The 24,018-nt window shown below is 46.9% G+C and overlaps 2 protein-coding genes across 6 annotated transcripts in view; one reads left to right on the top strand and one right to left on the bottom strand.

The window, feature by feature from the left end:
* Positions 1 to 20,867, top strand: part of baz (par-3 family cell polarity regulator) — a 31,764-nt gene extending 10,897 nt beyond the window's left edge. For 2 of the 5 annotated variants that reach the window (XM_070283122.1, XM_070283123.1), the window contains exons 3-9: positions 13,458 to 15,137; positions 15,201 to 15,814; positions 15,877 to 16,182; positions 16,241 to 16,917; positions 16,972 to 17,476; positions 17,776 to 17,895; positions 19,154 to 20,867. In XM_070283122.1, the coding sequence (XP_070139223.1) occupies positions 13,458 to 15,137; positions 15,201 to 15,814; positions 15,877 to 16,182; positions 16,241 to 16,917; positions 16,972 to 17,476; positions 17,776 to 17,895; positions 19,154 to 19,706 (4,455 nt within the window). In that variant the 3' untranslated portion in view covers positions 19,707 to 20,867. Of the gene's footprint in view, positions 1 to 5,186; positions 5,331 to 10,781; positions 11,230 to 13,457; positions 15,138 to 15,200; positions 15,815 to 15,876; positions 16,183 to 16,240; positions 16,918 to 16,971; positions 17,477 to 17,775; positions 17,896 to 19,153 lie in introns of those variants that run through there. The other 3 variants (XM_017250973.3, XM_070283124.1, XM_070283125.1) reach the window with 3 other exon arrangements.
* TTLL1A (Tubulin tyrosine ligase-like 1A) lies at positions 20,515 to 23,521 on the bottom strand. The gene is made up of 4 exons (XM_017250979.3): positions 22,991 to 23,521; positions 21,592 to 22,171; positions 21,183 to 21,523; positions 20,515 to 21,115 (listed from the first exon to the last, which is right to left on the bottom strand). The coding sequence occupies exons 1-4, from the start codon at positions 23,323 to 23,325 to the stop codon at positions 20,887 to 20,889; spliced, it is 1,485 nt and encodes a 494-aa protein (XP_017106468.2). The 5' UTR covers positions 23,326 to 23,521; the 3' UTR covers positions 20,515 to 20,886.
* Positions 23,522 to 24,018: the final 497 nt, after the last annotated feature.

Raw genomic sequence — 24,018 nt, 5'->3', positions numbered from 1 at the left:
CTTCCAACACTTTCCATTTATTTTTAGAGGAATGTCAGGGCTTTGTGAGCGTTGTGGGTCATTTAATTTCACTTCCACGGCGACGAAGCATTTAATTAATGAAAAATGAGATTTGTCAAAATGTGAACTTTTGCTTAGGGTTAGGGTTGCCATGGTTCAGGGTTGCTGTGCTGCGATGCGATGCTATGCGGTAATGGGTTTTGAGGTAATCTCTGCTGGGTTTTGGAGGTAACTTTGAGAGCCAAGCCCATAAATTTCACTTCTAATGTCGTCGCCGGCATCCGGCCGGGGGAATTTCCTGGAACTCTGGATCCATTACAATTCAGGTCTCAAATAAAGAGAGAGAGAGGGAGTGCCGGCATAGTAGACTACATGGCAGGCCGTACTGTAAATGGTAGAACCATTGTTGTGGTTCTTCTATTCAAAGTGCGTATTTCAAGAGACATTCAAGAGGCAGGTTGGCATGAAATCGCGATCCTTTTGTTTGTCTTTGAGTCTTGAAGAAAAAAGGAAGCTTTCTTTTAAGGCTTTTCTGCTTTCTTCTTCGCAGAACAGTGATCTCTGGGCTCTGAAGAAAGTATGGCTTCCAATTGATGACTTTATCTGGTTAGCATCTCTCATTTGGTGTGCCCACTGTACCTTTTGCTGGGCTCTGGGTTCTCAGTTCTTGGTTCTGTGTCATGCGACACAAATAAATGTGAATCTCCCGTCTCTGTTTTCAATTCCGCAAACAATAAATTATATTGTTTTTGGATGTGGATACCCCTGTTGGGTCTGGTTATGAGTGCCCTCGTCTGGGGGAACAGGGCCAGGAACAAAGCTAACCAGAAGACAGCCACAAGACAATCCCCCCCAGTAGAGTCTCCGGTTACCTGATACAGTGGAACCACAGTGCTTGAATGCCAGTCTGTACTGTGCAGCCTCTTTATGAATCTTTTGATTGATGGCTCGATTGATTGACTGACTGATTGAGTGAGTGATTGAGGTGGCAGCTTCGTCTCCAGCTGGTTTACCTTGGAAGGCAGAGACGCAACTTCCACGTATTGTCGTCTCACTTTCACTCGCTAGGAGCTCCTCTCTTTCTGTCGCAGCTTTTGCATAACATGGCTTTTGTAATGAACTCTAACCGACCTGCCACTAAGTGACCCCGTACACTGAGAGAAATAAAAGTTAACCAAAAGAGAGCAAAAATAGGCCTAACTTTCAACTTATAATTGGAGGAAATCTGGGATATCTAAGAAATGATTTATCTTTGAGATACCTACCGCGACCCTCCCACTTTCATCACCGCCCGCCCTCCCGGCCAGCACTCGCTGATGGCTGATGGCATTGCGGAAACTCACACACACATTAGCCAAAAAAACGAGATACAAGATACAAGATACAGGCCGAAATGAAAACAACGCTTAAGCTTGCGCAACATCCGATCGGTTTATTGTCTTGTTTCGGGCGGTGATGGGGTGACCCCCCCCCAAAGACAATTACAAGGGGGGAAGCATGGCGAGAGCTTGTCCGTCTCTGGGTCACTGCTTGGCGCTAAATGACTGGCGAAGACTGGCTGACTGGCTCCCAAAATGGGACAAAAGTATCGATGAATCACTAGATCTCACAACTAATGGGATTACAAAGAAGCACTGACTCACTCAAGAGATACAATTTCCAGATACTTTGGCTGGGAAGGTATGTAGGTATTTGGTCTGGCAAGTCATTAGTATGCCGGTTAGACAGCTCGTCTATTACTTAATTTCTAGCACATTTCCAGGAATTAGGAGAGTGTCTGGAAGGCAAGGAATGCATCCATTCCAGGATGCTTAAAATTCAGAGCCAGTACTTGCATTCAGAGCTCAGGAGATGCATAAATAAATGTCAGGCCATGTCGGGTTGGGTTCGACAAGCTACTGCGTTCTCCAATGAATGCAATTCTCCTCACGTCCTCCCTCGCCCTCGCCCTCGACGTGTCAAATCAAAGTGCGACAGCTCCCCCAAGATTCCCTCCTAGGGCTCCCACCCCTTCAGGCCTCCACTGTAGCCCCACAACCGCAGCCAGTCACGAGCCGGCGACTCTAAGCCGCTTGTAATTGATCGTGTCTTTGACATTAGAAAAGCATTCCCCCCGCTCCCCATTCCCCACTCCCCCGTCCCCAATCTGCGTGTGGCATGAAAATGTAACGCAAGCACGAGACTCGAGCAACAGCTGCAGCAGCGACACAAAATCCACTTAGCACGCCGGGTGGGTCGGTCGGTGGGAGGGAGCTGGAGCGCGTCATAGGAAGACCCACAAGTGGCAAGAAATGAGACGTGGCAGAAACACGGGCCCTAACTTGATTTCCTGCTCCCAAACTCTGTTTAGACTATGCCCTTATCTTAACCTAGTTATGCTAACAAATCAATAGGCTTTATCGCTGCTCCCATTCTGGTAGTGCCCCCAAAAAAATACCAGGCCAGTGCCAGATACTAAAACTAACCATTCTTTACCATTTTATCTACTTGCAGGTAAGAAAAAGTCCGGGCATTGCGACCCACACGATAAGAGTCCAGGAGAAGGGTAGCCAGGTAGCAGGTAGGAGGCGCAGGTACCAGGCTACAAGGCACCAGGTATTTGTGGCAGATGCCATATAGACCATATAGATGACCCAGTTGAACACAGGCCGCAACACTGACAAATGAAATGCCGCCACCAACCTGACACATGCCACGGGTGCAGTGAGTTGTGAATCGAGAGAGTCTCAGAACGTTGCGATTCCTGTCTATATAGCCAGATAGTGTTCATTATTTTAGCTCTAAAATGCCGACATTCCAACTTATCGCGCTGCATGTTGCAAGTCACAAGCCTAATCATCGGGGTAACTAGGACAGAGGGGGGAAATTGACTAAAAACAAATATTATAGACAAAAAACATGGAAAAGATAAGGAGAAAGGTTGATAAACCTGGTCTGTAGTGGCTGGCGCCATCTATGGTTGGCCATTGAACGGCACTAATCTAGGTGCCTATACCAACCGCTAGGTGGCACTGCAGTTTTCTACGCCGACAGATGGCGACACAATGTACTGTAAAACTTTACTTATATTAACTCTTTTAAAGTTAATTTTAAATATTTTATTTAAAAGGAATTAATTTTATAAAATTAATTAAAACTAAAGAGAAACTTTAACTAGTTTTCTTTACCATCGGTGTCTACTGAGCTTTCACCTACACCCCAACAGATGGCGACTCTTCGATGGAGAGAGCGCGACCTTGGGGTCAGTGAAGCACAGCAATTACTCCCCCATGTTGCCTGATTTGTGACCGTCATTTCAATCAACAGAATCTAGAATTCGGACCTCAAAACCAAAACAAAGGCAAGGCTAACGAAACGGAACCAAGCTAAAGCACTAATCACAAAAAACAAATCGAAAATTGGGTGAAATGGTGAATGAACTTAACCATTTTTTAGTCTATTGTTTTAGCCAAGAGATGCTGAGATCGAACCAGTCGAGCAACTTTGTCTCAAAAAATGAGAAAAATCTTAAAGTAGCTGAGAGAAAGAGTGGTTTTTAGACTGGAATTGTTTAATGAAATCTAAGGAAATAAAACTAAAATTAATTTTTAAGCATTTTAATTAATTTTAGTTACATTTTTTGAAGAGTTTTTGCTCCACTGTGCCCTCAGACTTATTGGTCATTAGGAGCTCTGTGCTCGAATTTTGGTTGATGACAGTGCTTTTATTTATTTATTTTTATTTTTTATTTTTATTTCCAAACGGAAGTTATGACGGCTTACAGTTTGAAAGCCAAGCCAACAAGCCGATAAGCCTATAATATTCACAGAACACAGTCTATAAGGTTTATAAGTCTAAACCATGCTTGAGTGATTGATCAGGTTTGAGGAAGAAGAGGCATCAATCATCATTAATGAGTACTAAATTAGGCTTAGTCTTTTTCCATTTAATTTAATTAATAATTTATTTATTTTTTTTTTTTTTGCTCTTTTGGGTTTCTCTCATGAATTATGCTGGCGGTGCCTGTCGGTGGAAAAAGGAAGCTTTCCAGTTCGTTTGTTTTCATTTCCCAGATTTTCAGAATTTTCAGAAAAAAAGTGGCCACTTGAAGGCTGAAGGCCAGGCCATTGTCCAAGGAGGAAAACGGTTTCCAAAAGGAAACTGTTAATGATAATGATTACCATCCGACCATCGTCATTATCATTATTATCGGGCGTCACCGCCCGTCACCGACATGGCCAACAACAACAACAAGAATGCCATTCAAATGATGACGTCCTGGCGTCAATTCCAATGTATTCTGTAGTTTCTTTTGTGTTTTTCCTGCTTCGGCATAAATTTGCATTCCAGCGCCGCCCAGGAAGAGGAGGTGTGTGTGTGTGTGTCTGCAATGGAAAGGGTATATCTACCTGATCTTGTCATCATTCTTGCCCACTTGAAGGAATATTACTCTTTTTTAGCCTTCTAACTTGTAGAGTTCTTTGTATTTTTTATTGTACCCTCTCTGGCAAGGGTATTGGGTAGTCGTTACCTTCCGGCTATAAGAGTTCTGGCCACTTGTTGCATCCCCTTTTCCTGCCTGCCACTAACAGTTGTTGTTTTTTGCGCATTTGGCTTGCGTTCCGCTTGACAAAGTCAGTTCTTCTTCTTTTCGGTTTTTTTTTTTTTTAGCCCGGTGGTCATTTGCCAACAGTTTGAGAGCCACTGATGGGTGCACTTGCCAAGGCAAAGAGAATCATTAGACAGTGGAACAAAAAAGATAAATATTAAAAAAAAAAAATTTGCATTAATAGATGAACATAATTATTGCAAAATGGAGAATATATTTAAAAATTAATTAAAATTAAAATATAATCCAATAGTTTAAACTAAAACCCTTACTCATCCCACTGTGCCTCTTGGTCTCACCTGTGCGATCACTGCACACACACGCCTCTCTCTCGCCACGGTCTGGCGCTCTCTCCCTGTGCTCTCGCTCTCTCTCTCTCAACAAACATGTTGCGTTTGACTGGGCTAGCAATAACGGATCTCTCTTTCTGGCCAAAAGGCTCAATTCACAACATGTTGTGTGAAGAGAGAGGGAAATACCAAACCCCATAGTCGCCTCTCGCTTGCCAACTAACCGTTCGAACCGCAAACACTCGAAGAAAATGCGAGTTAGAAGCTGAGTGGCCAAAAAGACGGTGTATCTGTTGGATTTTCAAAGTTACTGCCGCCGTCGTCGCGTTCGGTCGCTGCTTTCGTTTCATGCGCGCTCGCCGCCGAATGGCCAGCGGGACTGCGACGTCGCAGAGGCTACCGCCGGTACTGCCCCGGTACTGAAATTATTCGGATTCGAAAATAAAAGCCAAGTAGTGACCAAGTGCATCCACAAATCCAATTAAATGTTTTTTTTTTTGTTCGAGTGCCAGCTACAGTTTTGAGGCAACTGATGACCAGAAGAAATGCCAAGAATTCGTAACAAGAGTCGGAAATCTGAAAGATAGAAAAGCACAAGTGCGCGAGATACTCTATCCAAACAGGGGGCAGGGGGATATGCAGATTACAGTGCAAGATAGCGAGGCATTGTGTGAGTTAGGGGTGATTCTTCTGCCAGTGTCTTCTGGTTGCGTCTTCTGGCTGCTTAGCTTCCCATGACGGTCGGAGGAAGAAGTGCAGGAAATGGCTTGACAGGCACAGATACACTGCGGGAAAAGGTGCAGAACCTGAACTAATCACCTCTTCTAGAATGGGTATTTTTCCCACCATTAATAGGGCTTCCTTTCGTGATCCTTTGACCTTTTTTTTTGTGTTCTTCCCTTTCCCGCAACCTTCGCCCTCCGCCAAAGAGGGGGGGGGGGGTTTCCAATTACATTAATTAGAACCAGACACTATATGTCTTTGTTCAGTTAGAGGCTTACTTATGGGATTAATCGCATTCCTGGGAAGCATGTGTTCCACCTGCTGCACCTCCTGGAGAACCTTGATTCCAGCGACTTTCACTTGGCAGGAATGCAACAGAGAACCAGAATCCGCCTCCGAACTGGAACTGGAAGCAGGTTGCACCACCAAAACCAAAGCAGGGGCGTGGTGCTGCCACCAGTTCTCTTTCGCGAGTATGTGGTTGGCCTTCAGTGGGTTCTGACCCACTAGAGTGGGCCTGGGGTTGGGTTCTATCTACCAGCGATATATGCTATTGTTTGCCTTCCGTTCTTGGCGGGTTGTGGTGTCTCATGGACGTTAATCTTATCATCCTGGCGAGATAAAATAACTTTCGGGTTACGGCCGAGTGGGCTTTTGGTTTGTTTGCGTTATGATTCGATTTTGATAAAATACCTTTTCAGGTATCTACAGGTTTTTCCTACCCATTACTAACGTTAATCAGCGGGCCAGGTTCTTGGACCAGGGGACTTGGACCGGTAGAGGTTCTTCAGATTGTTTCCCATACAAAGCTTAAACAAAGTATAAATACCAATAAATCGAAACCGTCGAGAAATGAACAGTTATTGTTACAGGTCTTGATTAACTGTTTCGGGTTGTCACCAAAGTGGCCAAAACCGAAAGCCACAACACGAACTCGTTGTCCAGCCAACAAGTACCGAGAGTACGGAGTGAGTGAAAGTGACAGTGAACTCAAGTGACCTGCCTCTTAAGTCAGCACGTGGTCTAAAGATCCCTCCGCTTTCTTTGGTGGAATGGGATGTATGGGATTTCGTCACCTTCCTCATTACCATATCTTTGGTTATCTTTCACGAGCAATTAACCAAAAGTCACACAGCCGTTTAAATCAATTAAAATCACAAGTTACTCAATCGCAGTCGAGTCGAGCTTATTCATTCATTCATATGATGTGCCCCAAACCCCTCCCCCCCTCTGGAGGAGGTTCAGTAAACTTTTGGCTATAAAGACCGGTTGAAAGCCAAAAAAAAAAAAAACAGAAACATATACATCTTTTCGGCAATGGCAAGGCAATTACGCTTCCAGCTCTGTAAGCCGCTTTTGTTGTTCAACTTTCGTTTGGCTTTGGCTTTGGAGCTTGTAAGTGCAGTAGTAGTTTTTATGGCAACGACGCTCTACTTTATAAAAAACGACTAGGAAAACAGATGAAAGTTTTCCCCAGCTCGGCAATTAATAATATTACCCAACAGCGAGTACATCGCATTATGCAGATATATATGACAGTTTGTCAGAGGGGTGTGGGTGGTACTAGCCAGAGGTACCAGAGGTCTTAAAGGTCCGGTCCCCCCACTCCTTCCAGACCTTCATGGGCCATCAACCCAAGGGGAGTGGTTTAGAGCCCTTGAGTGGCTTTTCTTTTCACTGCAATGGCTTGTGAAATATTTCCCCACAATGGTATTCGATTGTTTTCTAACTCCCAACCACCCAACCACCCAACCACCCACTCAGTGTCATATCTCCCCCGATTGGTTAGTAATTAGAGTGCTTGATGGCCAGAAATAGAAAGCGTTGCAACTGCCACTAATAGCCTTAAATGGGCAGCAACTGCAGTTTCACTTCTTGACGGTCGCAGCTGTTCCAGCTTCTCACTCAGGTGACCCTCAGGTGCTCTCCCCCCACCTGGCAAACCATGTGTTTTCCCAAGAGAGAGACACTATTGGTTGCTAATTATTTGAATAAGGCCCTCTCGGTGTGCTAATCACATGGAAAATAGAGTATATATCTTTAGGAGGGGCGGAGAAAGGTGCCAGCCGGCCGCTCTCCTTTCACTTGCGAGACCTGTGCGAGGAAAGTGTTATAAAGCCAACCCCCCCCCCCCTACCTCTGGTCTACAAAGGACAAACTGCAAAAACCACTTCTTGGAAAAGCGGCATTTGCTCCGTTACTTGACCTCTGAACTCAGACCACGCCCTCAGATCTATCCGACTTTTTGTTACACTTCATTATGAGCATTTTTTCTGCCCTCCCATCCCTCCCAGCTCCGTTGTGGCAGTGCCTCATGTGGCATGCATAATGACAACATGTAATTTGGCCTTTCTTTCCATTGCCCCTGCTCTCCCCTCTCTGATTGGAGCCTCACGGCATCTTGTGGGCCGCCTTGATTGCAAATTATGGCTTTGAAAAAAAAAAGATCCCTGACAGCCTACCCGCCTCTTTTTTGGTCTCCCAGGGCGTGGCTGAATCGCAACATATGAATCGGTTTATATGATCGCATTTTAATGCAAATTTGCGAGTACTTTTCAGTGATTTTCAATTCAATTTTCCAAAAAGGGTTTCCCGCTAATTGGTTATTCAAACGAGATCTGAATACGATAATGGATGTGACTACGAATGAGTTGATTGGTTGAGCCAATAGTCCCCAGTGAATAGGGTGATTCAGAGACTTTTATTTTCTTTTTTTTTTAGATTTTGGGTTTCAAACTCAAAAGCAGACCCTAATTTTCCAAATTAATCAGAGTGCGGGTAGTGATTGAACCAATCGAATACCCCAACGAATCATGGATGACCTCTATTCGAATACGAATGAGTATGTGGTTCAGAATATCTGAATTTCGGCTTGATTTCGGCCTGGTTTTATTTTCGGCTTTTGGCAAATATTGGCTCGGCCTAAAAAAATATATTTATGCGAAAGTATCTGTATCTATATGTGGGTATCTGTATCTGTATCTGGGTATCTGACTATGTTCAGATAGTAACCGAGTACAGTCGGCCCTGTCTAAAATTTCTAGTAAGCAAATAAATCGCATTTGCCAAGTGGCAGGTGGCAGGTGAAAGAGGAAGGTGAGGGGCAGGGGCAGATGGCAGGTGGCTGAGCCAGGGGGGGGGCTGAGTGGAGGTAGTGAGGCATCTTGTCATGCTTCAGCGCGTTGCTGGCGCTTCAAAAATTGTGCGGCCTGGGCCATTGTTTGTATTTATTACAGGTGTGTCCCATCCGCCCCTCAACCAACCACCCTCTCTTCCCCACCCCCTCTCCCCCTCTGCGAATTGAGTTCAACCTGCTGTTGCAACTTGCAACAACCTAGGCAACAGTGTGTCTGCCACTTGATTTATCTATATATTAAGGCATTATGTGTGTTATAGTTAAAAAAAAAAAAAAATGCCTCCGAAGCACGAAATATGCAAAAGGGGAGAAGGGGGCGAGAAATAAAGTGCTGGCCATGCAACTTGTTGGAAAGCTGGAAAGCCTGGAAAATTGCATGGGAAAGGCAAACAGCAAAAGCTTTGTGTGTTTGAATCTTTTTAGAATCGAAACCAGTTTCCTATTTAGACACAATATAAGTAAAATGATTATAAACCTAAATGAAATGTGAAAGCGGTGGAAATGTGTGGCTATAATAGCCAGTTAGTCCGTATTTTCTCTGTTATTCTCTCTTATATACTTGTTTCTTTTCCAATTAATTAGACTTTAGATTAATCGAATTAAAAAATCAATTAATTCGCAATAATAAACATTAAACATTCTCATTCAAAAAATGATTCAAAAACGTAAACAAAAAATGTAAACAAACAATGCAACTGTACTTCCATTGATATCTCTCATCTCTCACTCCATTCCACTTACTTCCATTCGCTACTCCAGCTAACGGGACTTTACTCTCCCAACGCAGTGGGCTTTAGAGTTGCCAGAAAACAAGGGGTGGAGCAGAGTTGCGAGGGGTGGAGCTTCCTCTATACATTTTATCAAATTAAAGGATTTTGAATTAAAAAGTCGTAATTAATTAATTGGATATATCTATTAACTAGGGATGCAGAGAGACTATATTAGTTACTGAATAACTCTCTTCAAGAGGCCGGAAAAGGGAAGGGCTTTAATCGAAAATAACGGGGAGACGCCAAACTGGCGCTTCACAACACTAACCGACCGCACAGACCCGATCTGGCATCGAGAACTAGCCTTCAAAAATGAAGTGTAATTTAAAGCGATTTTTATGTTTTTTCAAAAACTTTTGACTAAATCCTATTGTCCATTACCATTTTAGTGGTTGTTTTAAGCTATTTATGGAATGTAAACACCCAGAATTGAAGAAGAAGAAGGCGAAGAAGGATTTTGATAATTTTGATAATTTTGATCATGGCGGGCGGTGTGAGAGCGGGTGAGAGAAAGGACGTGAGAGAGCGCAAGTGCATTTGCGTGTGTTTTCCAATACTGTTTTGGGGCTAGGCGCCAATTAGGAAAGATTTGAATTTTGTTGAGTAGAGAGGGTAGACCGTTAAAGGACTTTGAGGGTTGTCCTACAATGTTCTCTCAAAAACGAATACCTGGTTTAGTCATTTCTCCCAGTGTAACACCCACAATTGGGCAGAAACGAAAACGACGCTTACCGGATACGAAGCGAAGAAGGATTTCGATAATTTTCATCATGGCGGGTGGTGTGAGAGAAGGTGATGAGAGAGAGGGCGGTTTTGCAACACTGATTTGAAGCTTGGCGCCAATTAAGGACAGATTTGAAAGGACCTTATGGGTTGATTAGAACCAAAACAGCAAAGTTGTATGACTTATGAGATTTTCTGACCTTTTATTCCCAATTTTTATCGATGACTCCGTTTTTTTTATTTTTCCTCCGAATACTTTTGCTTTTCAATGGCGCACATGTAGCTCAACTTTTGATTTCTGCTCTTGTCTGCTATTGTGGTTATTGTTTTTATTATTGCGTGACATTTCCCTGTGCCACCGCCGATAAGAGAGCGCCAATTCAATGCACTTTCGAGATAAGGGTATCTCGAAACGAGGTTGCATCACCGATAAGAACGCGTGTGTCTGCAGAAGCCATCGAGATTACCAGACTTTATAATGACTAAGGGCTTGAATCACGGTCGAGGTACTCATTTACGATTTTTTTTGTTTGTTATTTTCGAACTCCCAGGGCCACTGAGCGGTGAAATGTTCCTCAGAGTATTACTAATCGAACGCTAACTGTGAAAATGTGAACAAAAAAAAAAAAAAAAAGCCAACGACGCGATTTTGTGTAAAGTCTACTTACCAATACCAACATGAAAACGTAAACAAACGATAAAAAAAAAAAAAAACAAACAAACTAACAATAAAAACGAAAAAACAAACAAACAAAGTAATCCAAGCAGCGGATTTAAGCCAAAGATTTAAACCAAATCTAGGACTGGATTTCGGCCATGTTCGATGTACCGCCCAAGTGCCCGGCGCTGGCGAACAAGCTGGGCGGCATATTCGGGTGGCGCCACACCTACAAGGTGGCGGCCAAGCATGAGGGGATACCCCATGGCCAGCTCCACAAGTCCTACTCCCTAACGCTGCCCAAGAGGCCGCCCTCGCCCTCAACCTACTCGTGTGTTAAGGTAAAAAGATACAAAAACAAGAAAGGAAAGCTAACTTCGGGCGGAGCCGAAGTTTATATACCCTTGCAGTTAAAACCGGATATATATCGCAAACATCGGATATAGTTGGCCGATCCTTATGGGAATAGGAATATATAATCCAATTTATTACAATACAAAATCTAAAAAAAGTCCCAAACTTCTATCTTCAAAAATACGAAAGTTGATATTTCTACCAAATACCATTTCCGATCGTTCAGTTATATGGCAGCTATGGGATATAGTCGGCCGATCCTAATGAAATTTGGTAGGTTGGATCAACTGACCAAGAATTAAATCTGTACTAAGTTCCAGCTTTCTATCTTCAAAAACACGAAAGTTGGGTCATTTCCGATCGTTCAGTTATATGGCAGCTATAGGATATAGTCGGCCGATCCTTATGAAATTTGGCATGACGTAATGTTTTGCCAAAAATAGCTCACATGTCAAATTTGAACTCTCTAACTCTAAAAACACCAAAGTTATACCATTTCCGATCAATCAGTTATATGGCAGCTATAGGATATAGTCGGCCGATCCGGGCCGTTCCGACTTATATACTGCGTGCAAAGGAAAGAAGGGTGTGTGCAAAGTTTCAAGACGATAGCTTTAAAACTGAGAGACTAGTTCGCGTAGAAACAGACAGACGGACAGACAGACGGACAGACGGACAGACGGACAGACGGACAGACGGACAGACGGACATGCTCATATCAACTCAGGAGGTGATCCTGATCAAGAATATATATACTTTATAGGGTCGGAGATGTCTCCTTCACTGCGTTGCACACTTTTGACCAAAATTATAATACCCTCTGCAAGGGTATAAAAAAAGTATCTAAGACTATCTATATGGTATCTGTTATTTCTATCACTCGGCATTCCTCCGATCTTGTAGATACAGACATGTATATGATATATGAGAACTAGATTGTTGTGGCAGCTCGTTGCCGCATAATTTTCATTGAAAAATGACCATAAAGAAATACCAACAGAGCCGTACAGTTGCAGTCCAGAACAGTGGTTCAAAATTGCTTGAAAAAAATGTAAAAAATATTATCCATTAATCATAGATAGTTGTGGCAGTGCTGCCTAGTTAGTTAGTCACTCGGATTGCATAGCTAGAATACCTGAATGCCAATTTTGACCCACAATAGCAATGCGGCCAAAACCGCCAACCAAAACAAGCCAAAAATAATACAAAAAAAAAAAAAAACCAACAAAAGTTAATAAAATGAGAGAGAAATAGCCGAAATTATTGCGCCAACTTTTGGAGGTTCGACGTTCCAGTTCTGCAGCTCGGCATGAGCCTGAGCCTCAGAGACTCCAACGCTTTTGACTGGTTTTTCTTTTAAGCCATGATGCAATTGTTTGGCTCTTAAACACTGAGAGAAAATATTTATCCAAAAATATATATAATAAAAATAATAAATAATAATAATATATAATAAAATAAAATATTTAAAGGGGAATGATAACCTTATTAGTGGATTATATAAGAGAAACTTTTATTTTTAGATTAAAAAAATATTATATTAAGTTTATAGATCATTTCATATGAATATATAGATATTTCTTATATAAAGCTGCCACATAATGTACTGCTATTCATGAGAGATAGTTCTAAAAAAGATAATATTGCTTAAAGAGTGACTAAAAGTGGTCTGAAAAGCCTCGAAAAGTGGCTAGACCTTTGAAATACAGTGTTCTCTCGAAAAAGAATACCTACCTTAGTTCCATTTCTCTCAGTGTACCTTATGGCATTTGTTGTGGAATCTAGTGGAATGCCAAAAGCAACGCTATTGCAATTTGGGGCGCTGGAGGTCGTCCCGTTCCGTCCCATCCAGTCACTGGTTTCTGGCTTATTTCGGCGTCAATCAAGGGGAGTTCAAGTTGAGCTTGAAGACAGCCCACGTGAGTCGAGATCCAAGATCGGAGATCCAAGATGTGGCGTGGTGACTCAACACGTATTGTGCCAGTACCTATGCCTGCCTTCGATGCGGAAGAGATACCACAGGCCAGATACTAGAAACTGCCAGGTGCCTGCCAGGTGCCAGGTGGAGGGGTTGTGGGAACCACCTCCGAGAGGCAGTTACGTGGATTGGGTAATGGGAGGTGATGAACCTTGCAGAGATTTCTTCAAAACTTTAGCCTAAAAGAGCCTCAATCTTCAAAAGAAACTTCAACTTACTGTCTTTCTTTCTTTCCAGCCCGATTCATGGGTGACGGTAACCCATCTGCAGACACAGTCCGGCATTCTGGACCCGGACGACTGTGTCCGGGATGTGGCCGACGACAGGGAGCAGATTCTGGCCCATTTCGATGATCCCGGGCCGGATCCGGGCGTGCAACAGGGTGGCGGCGACGGTGCGTCCGGCAGTTCGTCTGTGGGCACTGGATCACCGGACATCTTTCGGGATCCCACCAACACAGAGGCGCCCACCTGCCCCCGAGATCTGTCCACGCCGCACATCGAGGTGACCAGCACCACGTCCGGTCCGATGGCGGGCCTGGGCGTGGGCCTGATGGTGCGCCGGAGCAGCGATCCCAATCTGCTGGCCTCCCTCAAGGCGGAGGGGAGCAACAAGCGTTGGTCCGCGGCGGCGCCCCACTACGCTGGCGGGGATTCGCCGGAGCGCCTGCTGATGGAGAAGGCCGGCGGTCATCTGTCGCCACAGTGGGAGGAGGAGGACGATCCCAGCCAGCAGCTTCTCAACCAGCAGCCCCACTCTGGAGGAAGCAACGGAGCTGGAGGAGGAGGAGGTAACCACCAGCCGTTCGCCCGATCCGGACGTCTTTCCATGCAATTCCTGGGCGTCGGCAACGGCTACAAGTGGATGGAGGCCGCCGAGAAGCTCCAGCAGCAGCACCAACAGCAACCATCCGTCCAGCAGTCTCACACGTCCTCCCAGCACACCGGCCCGGCTCAGAGCGGAGCCTACTCCAGCAAGTCCCTGCCGCGGGAGAGCAAGCGCAAGGAGCCGCTGGGCCAGGCCTACGAGTCGATCCGGGAGAAGGACGGCGAGATGCTGCTGATCATCAACGAGTACGGGAGTCCATTGGGCCTCACCGCCCTGCCGGACAAGGAGCACGGCGGCGGACTTCTGGTGCAGCACGTGGAGCCCGGATCGCGGGCGGAGAGGGGTCGCCTGCGCCGCGACGACCGCATCCTGGAGATCAACGGCATCAAGCTGATCGGCCTGACCGAGTCCCAGGTGCAGGAGCAGCTCCGCCGCGCCCTGGAGAGCTCCGAGCTGCGGGTGAGGGTCCTGAGGGGCGACCGAGGAAATCGCAGCCGCCAGCAGCGGGACTCCAAGGTGGCGGAAATGGTGGAAGTGGCCACTGTCTCGCCCACCCGGAAGCCGCATGCCGCCCCGGTGGGCACTTCCCTGCAGGTAGCCAACACCCGGAAGCTGGGCAGGAAGATAGAGATCCTACTGAAGAAGGGACCCAACGGGCTGGGCTTCTCCGTCACTACGCGGGACAATCCCGCCGGCGGTCACTGCCCCATCTACATCAAGAACATCCTGCCCCGTGGAGCCGCCATCGAGGACGGGCGCCTGAAGCCCGGAGATCGTCTGCTGGAGGTGGACGGCACGCCCATGACGGGCAAGACCCAAACGGACGTGGTGGCCATTCTGAGGGGCATGCCCGCCGGTGCCACCGTGAGGATTGTTGTCTCCCGCCAGCAGGAGTTGGCCGAGCAGAATGGCAACGGCGAGCAGGCCGCGGCTGGAGCCCAGCCAGCAGCAGTAGCTCCTGCGGCAGCTCCGCCTCCGATTCCCGTCCAGAAGTCCAGCAGTGCCAGGTCGCTCTTCCAGCACCAGCAGCAGCAGCTGAACGAATCTCAGCACTTTATCGACGCGGGAAGCGAGTCTGCGGCATCGAATGTAAGTGGGAGTGGCATCTCCACCAGAACCGAAACTAACCAAGTCTATCTTTCACCCCAACAGGACAGCCTGCCGCCGAGCAGCAACAGCTGGCAGTCCCGGGAGGAGCTCACCCTCCACATCCCGGTCCACGACACAGAGAAGGCCGGCCTGGGAGTGAGTGTGAAGGGCAAGACGTGCTCCAATCTGAACGCCTCCGGCTCCAGCACCACCAGCTCCGCCAATGGCCCGATGAAGCACGACGGGGATCTGGGGATATTCGTGAAGAACGTGATCCATGGAGGAGCCGCCTCGCGGGACGGACGTCTGCGGATGAACGATCAGCTCCTGAGCGTCAATGGTGTCTCGCTGCGGGGACAGAACAACGCCGAGGCCATGGAGACCCTGCGTCGGGCGATGGTGAATACGCCGGGCAAGCATCCGGGCACCATAACCCTACTGGTGGGCCGCAAGATCCACCGCTCGGCCAGTTCCAGCGACATCCTCGACCAGAGCACCAGCCATAGTAGCCACAGTAACAGCAACAGCAGTGGGGGCGGAGGAAGCGGCAACCACAACAGCAGCTCCAATGCCAGCGACAACTCGGGGGCCACGGTCATCTACTTGAGCCCGGAGAAGCGGGAGCAGCGATGCAACGGAGGAAGTGGAGGCGGCAGTTCCAGCAATGAGATGAATAGGTAGGGTTTCTAATCTTTCAGATCTTGAGGGGATCATTCAACCCGAACTCTTCTTCTTCCAGATGGAGCAATCCCGTTTTGGATCGTCTAACCGGTGGAATTTGCTCCTCCAACTCAGCCCATTCCTCGCAGCAGCAACAGCAGCAGCAGCAGCCCTCCCAGCAGCAACAGCAGTCGCATCCGCCGCAGCAGCAGCCACAGCAGCAGCGACGCCTGCCCCCAGCACCGGCTTGCAACAGCGCCGCCCTGCGGAACGAGAGCTACTACATGGCCACCAACGACAACTGGTCGCCGGCGCAGCTGCACCTGCTGACGGGACACGGCAACACAGCGATGCTCATCGAGGACGACTCCGAGCCAATGTCGCCGTAAGTTTGGAAGCCCACCATCCCTAGTGCCACCTTTTCACATCTGAATCCCTTCTAGAACTCTACCGGCACGTCCTCACGATGTCCAGCACTGCAACCCGAGCAGCGCCAACGCATCGTCCGCCCAGCAAGTGGCCGCCGGAGGAGCGGCTCCAGGAGCCGTGCCCGTTCCCGGCACTCCATCCACGTCCTCCAACTTCGACGCCACCTACTCGTCACAGTTGAGCCTGGAGACGAATTCCGGGGTGGAGCACTTCTCGCGCGACGCCCTGGGCCGGCGCAGCATTTCGGAGAAGCACCATGCGGCGCTGGATGCCCGCGAAACGGGCACCTATCAGCGGAACAAGAAGCTGCGCGAGGAGCGGGAAAGGGAGCGCCGCATCCAGCTGACCAAGTCGGCTGTGTACGGCGGCTCCATCGAGTCCCTGACGGCGCGGATCGCCAGCGCCAATGCCCAGTTCGGGACGGGCTACAAGCACGCCAAGACGGCCTCCAGCATCGAGCAGCGGGAAACGCAGCAGATGGCGGCCGAATCGGAGGCCCGAGATCAGTTGGGAGATTTGGGCCCATCGCTGGGCCTGAAGAAGTCCTCGTCGCTGGAGTCGCTCCAGACGATGGTGCAGGAGCTGCAGATGTCGGACGAGCCGCGCGGTCATCATGCTCTGCGGGCTCCCCGTGGCCGCGGCCGGGAGGACAGCCTCCGAGCTGCGGTGGTCAGTGAACCGGATGCCAACAGTAAGTAACGACTACCTCTAGCAAGGACATCATCTAATAACCGATCTCTTCCAGAACCCCGCAAGACCTGGTTGCTGGAGGAGGGAGACCACGAGGGCGGCTTCTCTGCCCAGCGGAACGGTCCCTTCCAGAGCTCCCTGAACGACGGTAAGCACGGCAGCAAATCGTCGCGCGCCAAGAAGCCGAGCATCCTGCGCGGGATCGGGCACATGTTCCGCTTCGGCAAAAACCGAAAGGACGGCGTGGTGCCCGTGGATACGTACGCCACGGCGAACAGCACCATTTCCCCGCCCAGCTCGGTGGTGTCCACGAACACCCAGCAAGTCCAGCAGGCGCAGCAGATACCCACCGCTGCCCTGGCGGCGCTGGAGAGGAACGGCAAGCCACCGGCCTACCAGCCGCCACCACCCCTGCCCGCTCCCAACTCGGGTGGGGGTGGAGTCTCGGGGGGATCGCAGCTGAACGGGGGCATCCACCAGAACGATATATTCAATCATCGCTACCAGCACTACGCCAACTACGAGGATCTGCATCAGCACCAGCACCAGCATCAGATTAGGTGAGAGGGCGGGTCCAGCATCCATCCTCCTGGCTTGGTGGTTTCATCTTGTGGCTTGGTGGTGGGCTTATACTAACTAATATCAATACTAATCATTTAATTCATGGAACTAACTTGGATCTGTTTTGTGTCCCCATCTCTCTCTCTCTCTTTCGGTTTCTTTCTCTGTCTTATCGGTGTGTCGGTGCCTGTATTTTGTTGTCCATGTGTATGTAACCCCACACCCACCCATACATCCAATACATCCATACACCCCCGCACACACACACACATACACACTACAACTACTAACGCTAAAGAAGCAGCAGTCGAGGAGGCGACTCCAGCACCTCCAGCATCTCGGAGACACTCTCGGAATCCACTCTGGAGTGCATGCGCCAGCAGGTGATCAGGCAGCGGATCAAGGTGGAGGCGGAAAGGTAACCCCCAGCACACCCACACACTTCCATCCACACCCACACTAACACACACTCACACTCGTAAAGCATGCTCCGACAGTGCGTTTCGTGACTATAGTTCCCAAAAAGCCCATTCGATTGTTTCAGAGAGAAACTAATATAGGATCCTAATCCTATAGAGTACTATAATTTCTACCCGATTTATGATCGAAAACTGAAAGAAAATCTTTCGAAAGAAGGGAAAATATTCAAAAAGCATGCTTTTTCATATAAGATTCAAAACGAAAACCATATCTTTCGTAATTCTCATCCTATTCTGAAGGGAAACCCCTTAGAAGACTCAAGGATCTGCATCAAAATCTAGGATACAGTTTTCCCATCGATATTTTGTCTTTTTTTCTGTGGGCACCCCTTTGAGAAAATGGAAAAAGCATGCTTTTTCATATATGGGCCAAAGCGAAAGCCATATCTTGGGCAATTCTCATTCGATTCTCAAGGGAGATACTTTAAAAGATTTGTAGATTAATTCTTTATCAATTTGCATTTAACTTTAGATTTATTTTTTGTATATTTTTTTGGTTAAACCCCTTGAAAAATGATGAAAAGCATGCTTTTTCATATATGGCCTAAATCGAAAGCCGTATCTTTGGCATTACTTATCCGATTCTTGATCGGAAAATCTTAAAACATTCGTAGATGTACAACCAAATCTGGGATACAATTTTCCCATCGATTTTTGTCTTTTTTTTCTGTGGGTACCCCTTTGAGAAAATGGAAAAAAGCATGCTTTTTCAAAAATTCTCAATTCTCATCCGATTCTCAAGGGAGATGCTTTAAATGATTTGTGGATGAATTCTTCATCAATTTGCATTCAAATCTGGGATATTTTTCTGGGGGTACCCCCTTTAAAATGGTGTAAATACATGCTTTTCCATATATGGGCCAAAGTGAAGCCTATATCTCTGTCAATTCTCATCCGATTCTTGATCGAAAAATCTTAAAAGAATCTTAAAGATTCGTAGATTAAAACAATATTTTATTTTGAATTTTGTATGGGAACCCCCCCTTGGGATAAATCTTGGGAAACGAAACGCACTGCACCTGCACCCTTTAAATGTCGTAGTTACTCTAGTATTTTGGCTACTTCGGTTATATGCTTAAAAGTAGTGTAGATTGAGTCCCGGCTTGTCCAAATTCGGCATCCAAGTAGACAAGAGAACACCCCTTCCTCATCCACCTTGTAAATTACTCATTGAACATTCTGTGCTTGCTCCTCCAGTCGCCGCCATCAGCATTACCATTCGCAACGCAGTGCCCGCTCGCAGGACATCAGCATGCACTCGACGGGATCGGGATCTGGACCGGCAGGTCCGCAGGCACAGGCCGGTAACGGAGTGCGTCCCATCAGCAGCTACTACGAGTACGAGACGGTGCAGCAGCGGGTTGGGAGCATCAAGCACAGTAGCACCTCGGGAGGAAGTGGCCGAGGAGACTCCTCCGGGGCGGGAGGCAACACCACCACCACATCGCCCATCAACGTCCCCCACTGGAAGGCAGCGGCCATGAACGGCTACTCGCCGGCCAGTCTCAACAGCTCCGCCCGCAGCCGAGGTCCCTTCGTCACCCAGGTGACCATCCGGGAGCAGAGTAGCCTTCCCCCCCACCTGCTCCTCCAGCAACAGCAGCAGCAACACCAGCACCAGCTTCAGCATCAGCTTCAGCTCCAACAGCAGCAGCAGCAGCCGACCTACCAGACCGTCCAGAAGATGTCATCCGGGCAGTCGCAGTACGGCAGCACGGCCGGATCCCAGCCGCACGCCTCCAAGGTGTGACTATAGGTGTTGGCGCATGCGCGCGCCACTCGGGATGTGCTCGTGGACCGGAGGCAGCAGGAGCAGCAGGTCAGCGGCGGTAGAGAGGTCAGCGGGGTTAGGGAGGTTAGCGAGGAGGTGGAGATCTTCTACTACGCTACCGAGTGCTGAGGAGATCAGAGATCTGCGATGGAAACTCGTACACACACACACACACATTTCCAGGGTGGGTTTTAGGGTACTCCTGAGATCCTGGGTCACAAACTATATGTATTCTATTATAATCATTCCGCAATAAGGCCAACTATAATATTTGTAACCAAAGCGAAGTATAATTCCGAGAGAACCAACTCGTTCTTAGAGTCCTTGTGGAGAGGAGAGTATGGGACCTAAATTACCAAAGCTGAAAAATGCAATCGACAGGCCAAACCCGCCCTGAACACCCACACACCACACGCATCCTAGGATTAAGTCCATTATTCACAACATTATAGTTATAGATTGTGGATCGACAGAAAGTATTCCCCATGTAATAAAGCGCTAATATATATTCTTGTAAAGTGCTTGGATTAGAGTTAAGGTCCAAGTCTGAGTCACGGAAGCTTCTTTTGTACATATCTTGTAGCGAGAATATCAAACACACGAATCGAAGAAGGATCTGTCCTTCTCTTTAAGATCATAAGTACTATATTTCAATGTCCCTGATCATATATATATATATTTTTTTTTCTATTTTAATTTGTATATAAAAAACCGTAGTTTGTTTGTTTTCTGTTAGCTTTAAAGTGGAAGCCATTTTTGTGTGCAAAATGATAAGCAATCAGTGAGGATCTGCCAGAAGCGAAAAGTAAAACTTAGAGCCAACTTATAGAGATATGCATCTAAAGGATATATCTATAGGTCTATAACCTTTTTTTTTTTTTGTGTCCAAAAACGAAACGAAGATCGAGGTCTCTCATAAGCGAGAAAGACAGCGCTATCTAGAATACGTAAGAAAAAAAGAAACACATCCATTTGTACGATTTAACATAAAGCTAGAGCCTAAGCCTCTATATATAGCGAATATATATACGATACTTTAATTTTTTTGTGTGTACTTCTACCATATAAGTCCAATTTTGTGCGATACCGATACCGAGAATTGCGAATTAAAAATTACGAAAATTTCGAAAAAGAAAACAACATTCCAGAGACATTCCATTCATCGCTCCATGTCCTTCCCCTTTCTGGCCGAGATCTCCTCCCCCTCGGCGGGCGGGTGTTTCTTCTTTCTTGAGGATCTCCCCTTGCGCCGCGAGCACCCGCCCTTTCGATTGGCCACCGCGGCTCCCGCTCCCGCTCCCGCCGATTGATGCGTCTGGTGGGGAATGGGCATAAGAACGGTGAAGTTTTGCAGAAACTCCGGCTGGGGGGTCTTGTCCCAGTGTTCGCTTTAAGGGATATATACGGATAAATGAGTAAAGGGTAAGGTAAAGTCATCTCTAAGGGATTACTTACTCTGGAAGACTGTTCGGGGGCATCACCACGTCCAGGACATTGTCAATCAGACGCGACTTGAGACTCCTGTCGTTGGTGGTGGTGGAGTGCATCGAGGGCGAGGTGTTGATCTCGATCAGCCAGGGCTTCAGGCAGTTGTCGATGATGATGTCGTAGCCGTAGACCTCGAAGCAGTGCCGATCGTTGGCCATTACCGGAGCCACTGCGTCCAGGGAGTGGCGGATGGTGTCCGAGATGCGGTGCCACAACATATCCGAAACACCCTCACCCCGTAAGCTGTCCAGGTAGAGCCAAAGATTCTGAAGCGGCCACTTTCCACCGTGTATGGCGTTGTACTCCTCCTGGAAATCCACCTCCTCCAATTAGAAGACCAAACTTAAGAATCCCACTACTACATTCCTATACTTACGTTCGTTTTCTGGATGCTAACGTTGGTCAAGTGCATAAAGACATTGTCGATCTCGGCCTGGTCGTACTTTTCCGTGCAGAACCGGCAGAAACCCTCGTTGTAGAGGTAGGCCTTCAAGGGATTGAAGGTCGTCACCAGGACAAATAGCCGCAGATCGAATTTCTTGCCGCCAATCAGGAGTGGATTCTCAATGTACTTGGAGATGACGCAGGTGTCCCGGTTCATGGCCGGATAGAAGGTCCTGGCGTCGTACGCATACTTCTTCAGCTTGGACAGCTTGTTGACCAGGTAAATGCCCACTCCCTGCGACTTGCTGCAGGGCTTCACGATCCAGGTGCTCACCGGGCTCTGGTGGAAGGCCTCCACGAACAGCTGATAGTCGGCGGGCAGGACAAAGGTCAGGGGTATGATGTCCAGGTGCTTGTACCGCGTTCCTCCGATCCCCAGTTTCGTGTCCGGAGACAAGGTCTGGGCCAGGGGATCACCGCGTCGCTCCAGATCCTTGCGGTAGCGCTTGATGTTCTTGATGAGCAGATCCTTGCGGGACAGTTCGATGGAGTTGGGAAAGTGGTTTATCATTCTGTAAATAAAACATAATTTAAGTATGTAATAAAATAATATGAAAATTTTCCTTTTTGCGCCAAACATCCTAGTAGTGTTGCGAAATGCGTTAGGTTTTCCACTTGCTAGTGTGGCCCTACTCTGCACCTGCTCTCTCTGCCACTCTCTCTCTCTCTTTGCCGGCTGATCCTGCGCTCTCTCTAAGACGCTCTCCTTCTTAAAATTAATTTTTCCGCGTATTTTGTTTATAAATGGTGTTTTTGACAATAAGAATTTGTTAAAAAAAGCTTTTAAAATATTTAAAAGTAAGCAAAATAATCTAGAAACGTAAAATATAGTTCTGGGTGTCGAGAAACCGCGAAAGTTGGAATATTAATCGTCTTAGAATGTCGTCCCTGCGTTTATTTGAATTAAAATACTGTTCTTCTTTAATTTAAAAGGGTAAGAATATAATTAATATACTTCTTAACTCTTTTGTAAACATAATTAAATGTTTAAATAGATATATAAAGTGAAATTTGGGAATTATAATGAAATGTATGGAGGACGAAGCCCCGCTGCATCGGAAGCCAAAGTACCGTTAGCTTGAGCAGTGATGGATGCGACTGGAAGTCAGTGGAAGTACAGTTCCAGTGGCAGGTAAGTGGAATTTTCGAAAGTGATATATATTTTGAATGAATTGGGAAATATGAACAAAATATGAATATCATTCAAGATAAAGATTAAAGAGAGGATATCAAATGATTATATTCCCCAAAACTATATGTTTATATCTCCAAAAAGAGAGAGAGAGATTCCTACAGATGAGCCATTCTTCTGTACAATACCCTCTACTTACTGATCCGACCGCATCCTATAGGGATGATCGATCCCAAAGATGTACCGACAGTTCTGGGTGCAGGCCCAGTAAAAGTTCCACTCGCCCCCGAAGGAGGGCACCTGGAGCCAGCCCCGTTTCTGAAAGTTGGTGAGTAGCGCCGACTTCTCCCAGTCCGTACTGTAGAAGATGCACTTCTGCGACTTGGGTGGCCTCAGACGGCTTCGGATAAAGGTCACCAGGGGCGTCAGGGACGGTGTAGCGGGGGGAACTTCCGGCTCGTCATCGTCACCACTAGTGCAGCTGCCACCGAGCTTCGGCCGAAGATTCTTTAAAGCGCTGGGCTGTGGCTTCATCCTGGAGGCTCTTCTGGAGCTGCCCAGCAGGACCCCGACTTCCTCAGCACACACTCTGGAATGGTCCTACAATTATTTTCCAAAATTCTTTTAATTTTTTTATTTTAATTTTCTTAATTTTCTTTTTATATATTTTTTTAAATTTTTTTATGGGGTTTCTTATATAATTAATGACAAAAATATTCTGGCCTGACTGATGCTAGGTATATAGAGTGAGGGGATAAGTGATCTAAGAAAAGTTGATGCAGTCCCTTAACCCGGATCTTAACCCGGGAACCACTTGTGCACAGTTCCCGCAAGAAATCGAAAGTGTTAATTCCCTTGAAGATCAAATATTTGCCCAGAAATCTGACACTGTTTAGGGTATTTCTATACCCTTGCAGAGGGTATAGTAGTTATTGTCTCAAGGGAGTCACATAGTGAAGGAGGAATCTCAAGTAGATCTCAAGAATTCTGGATCAGGATCCCCAAACGAGTCGTTATCTTACAGCTATGCCTTTTAAAATCTAAGACATTTACACATCATTCTTGTATTTATGGAGCATATAAGTCGGAAAGGTCGGGATCGGCTTGGTATATACTATAGACTATACTATACTATATAATCACTTTATGGAATATTAAAGAAAAAAGTCGAAAATATTTTTTGGCGCTGCTTAGCTGCTATCTATGAGAATCGAGGAGGAGGGCGCT

The sequence above is a fragment of the Drosophila bipectinata genome, chromosome XR, assembly GCF_030179905.1.
Source record: "Drosophila bipectinata strain 14024-0381.07 chromosome XR, DbipHiC1v2, whole genome shotgun sequence".
NCBI lineage: Eukaryota > Metazoa > Arthropoda > Insecta > Diptera > Drosophilidae > Drosophila > Drosophila bipectinata.
This window is presented reverse-complemented; position numbering and strand designations above follow the sequence as displayed.

Bases quoted from the DNA above. Each gene is read 5' to 3' on its own strand.
- TTLL1A (XM_017250979.3), bottom strand. From the start codon at position 23,325: ATGAAGCCACAGCCCAGCGCTTTAAAGAATCTTCGGCCGAAGCTCGGT. The intron at 21,524-21,591 runs GTAAGTATAGGA...GTGGATTTCCAG, and splicing joins TTAGCATCCAGAAAACGAAC to GAGGAGTACAACGCCATACA. The intron at 21,116-21,182 runs GTAAGTAATCCC...TATCCCTTAAAG, and splicing joins CCCCCGAACAGTCTTCCAGA to CGAACACTGGGACAAGACCC.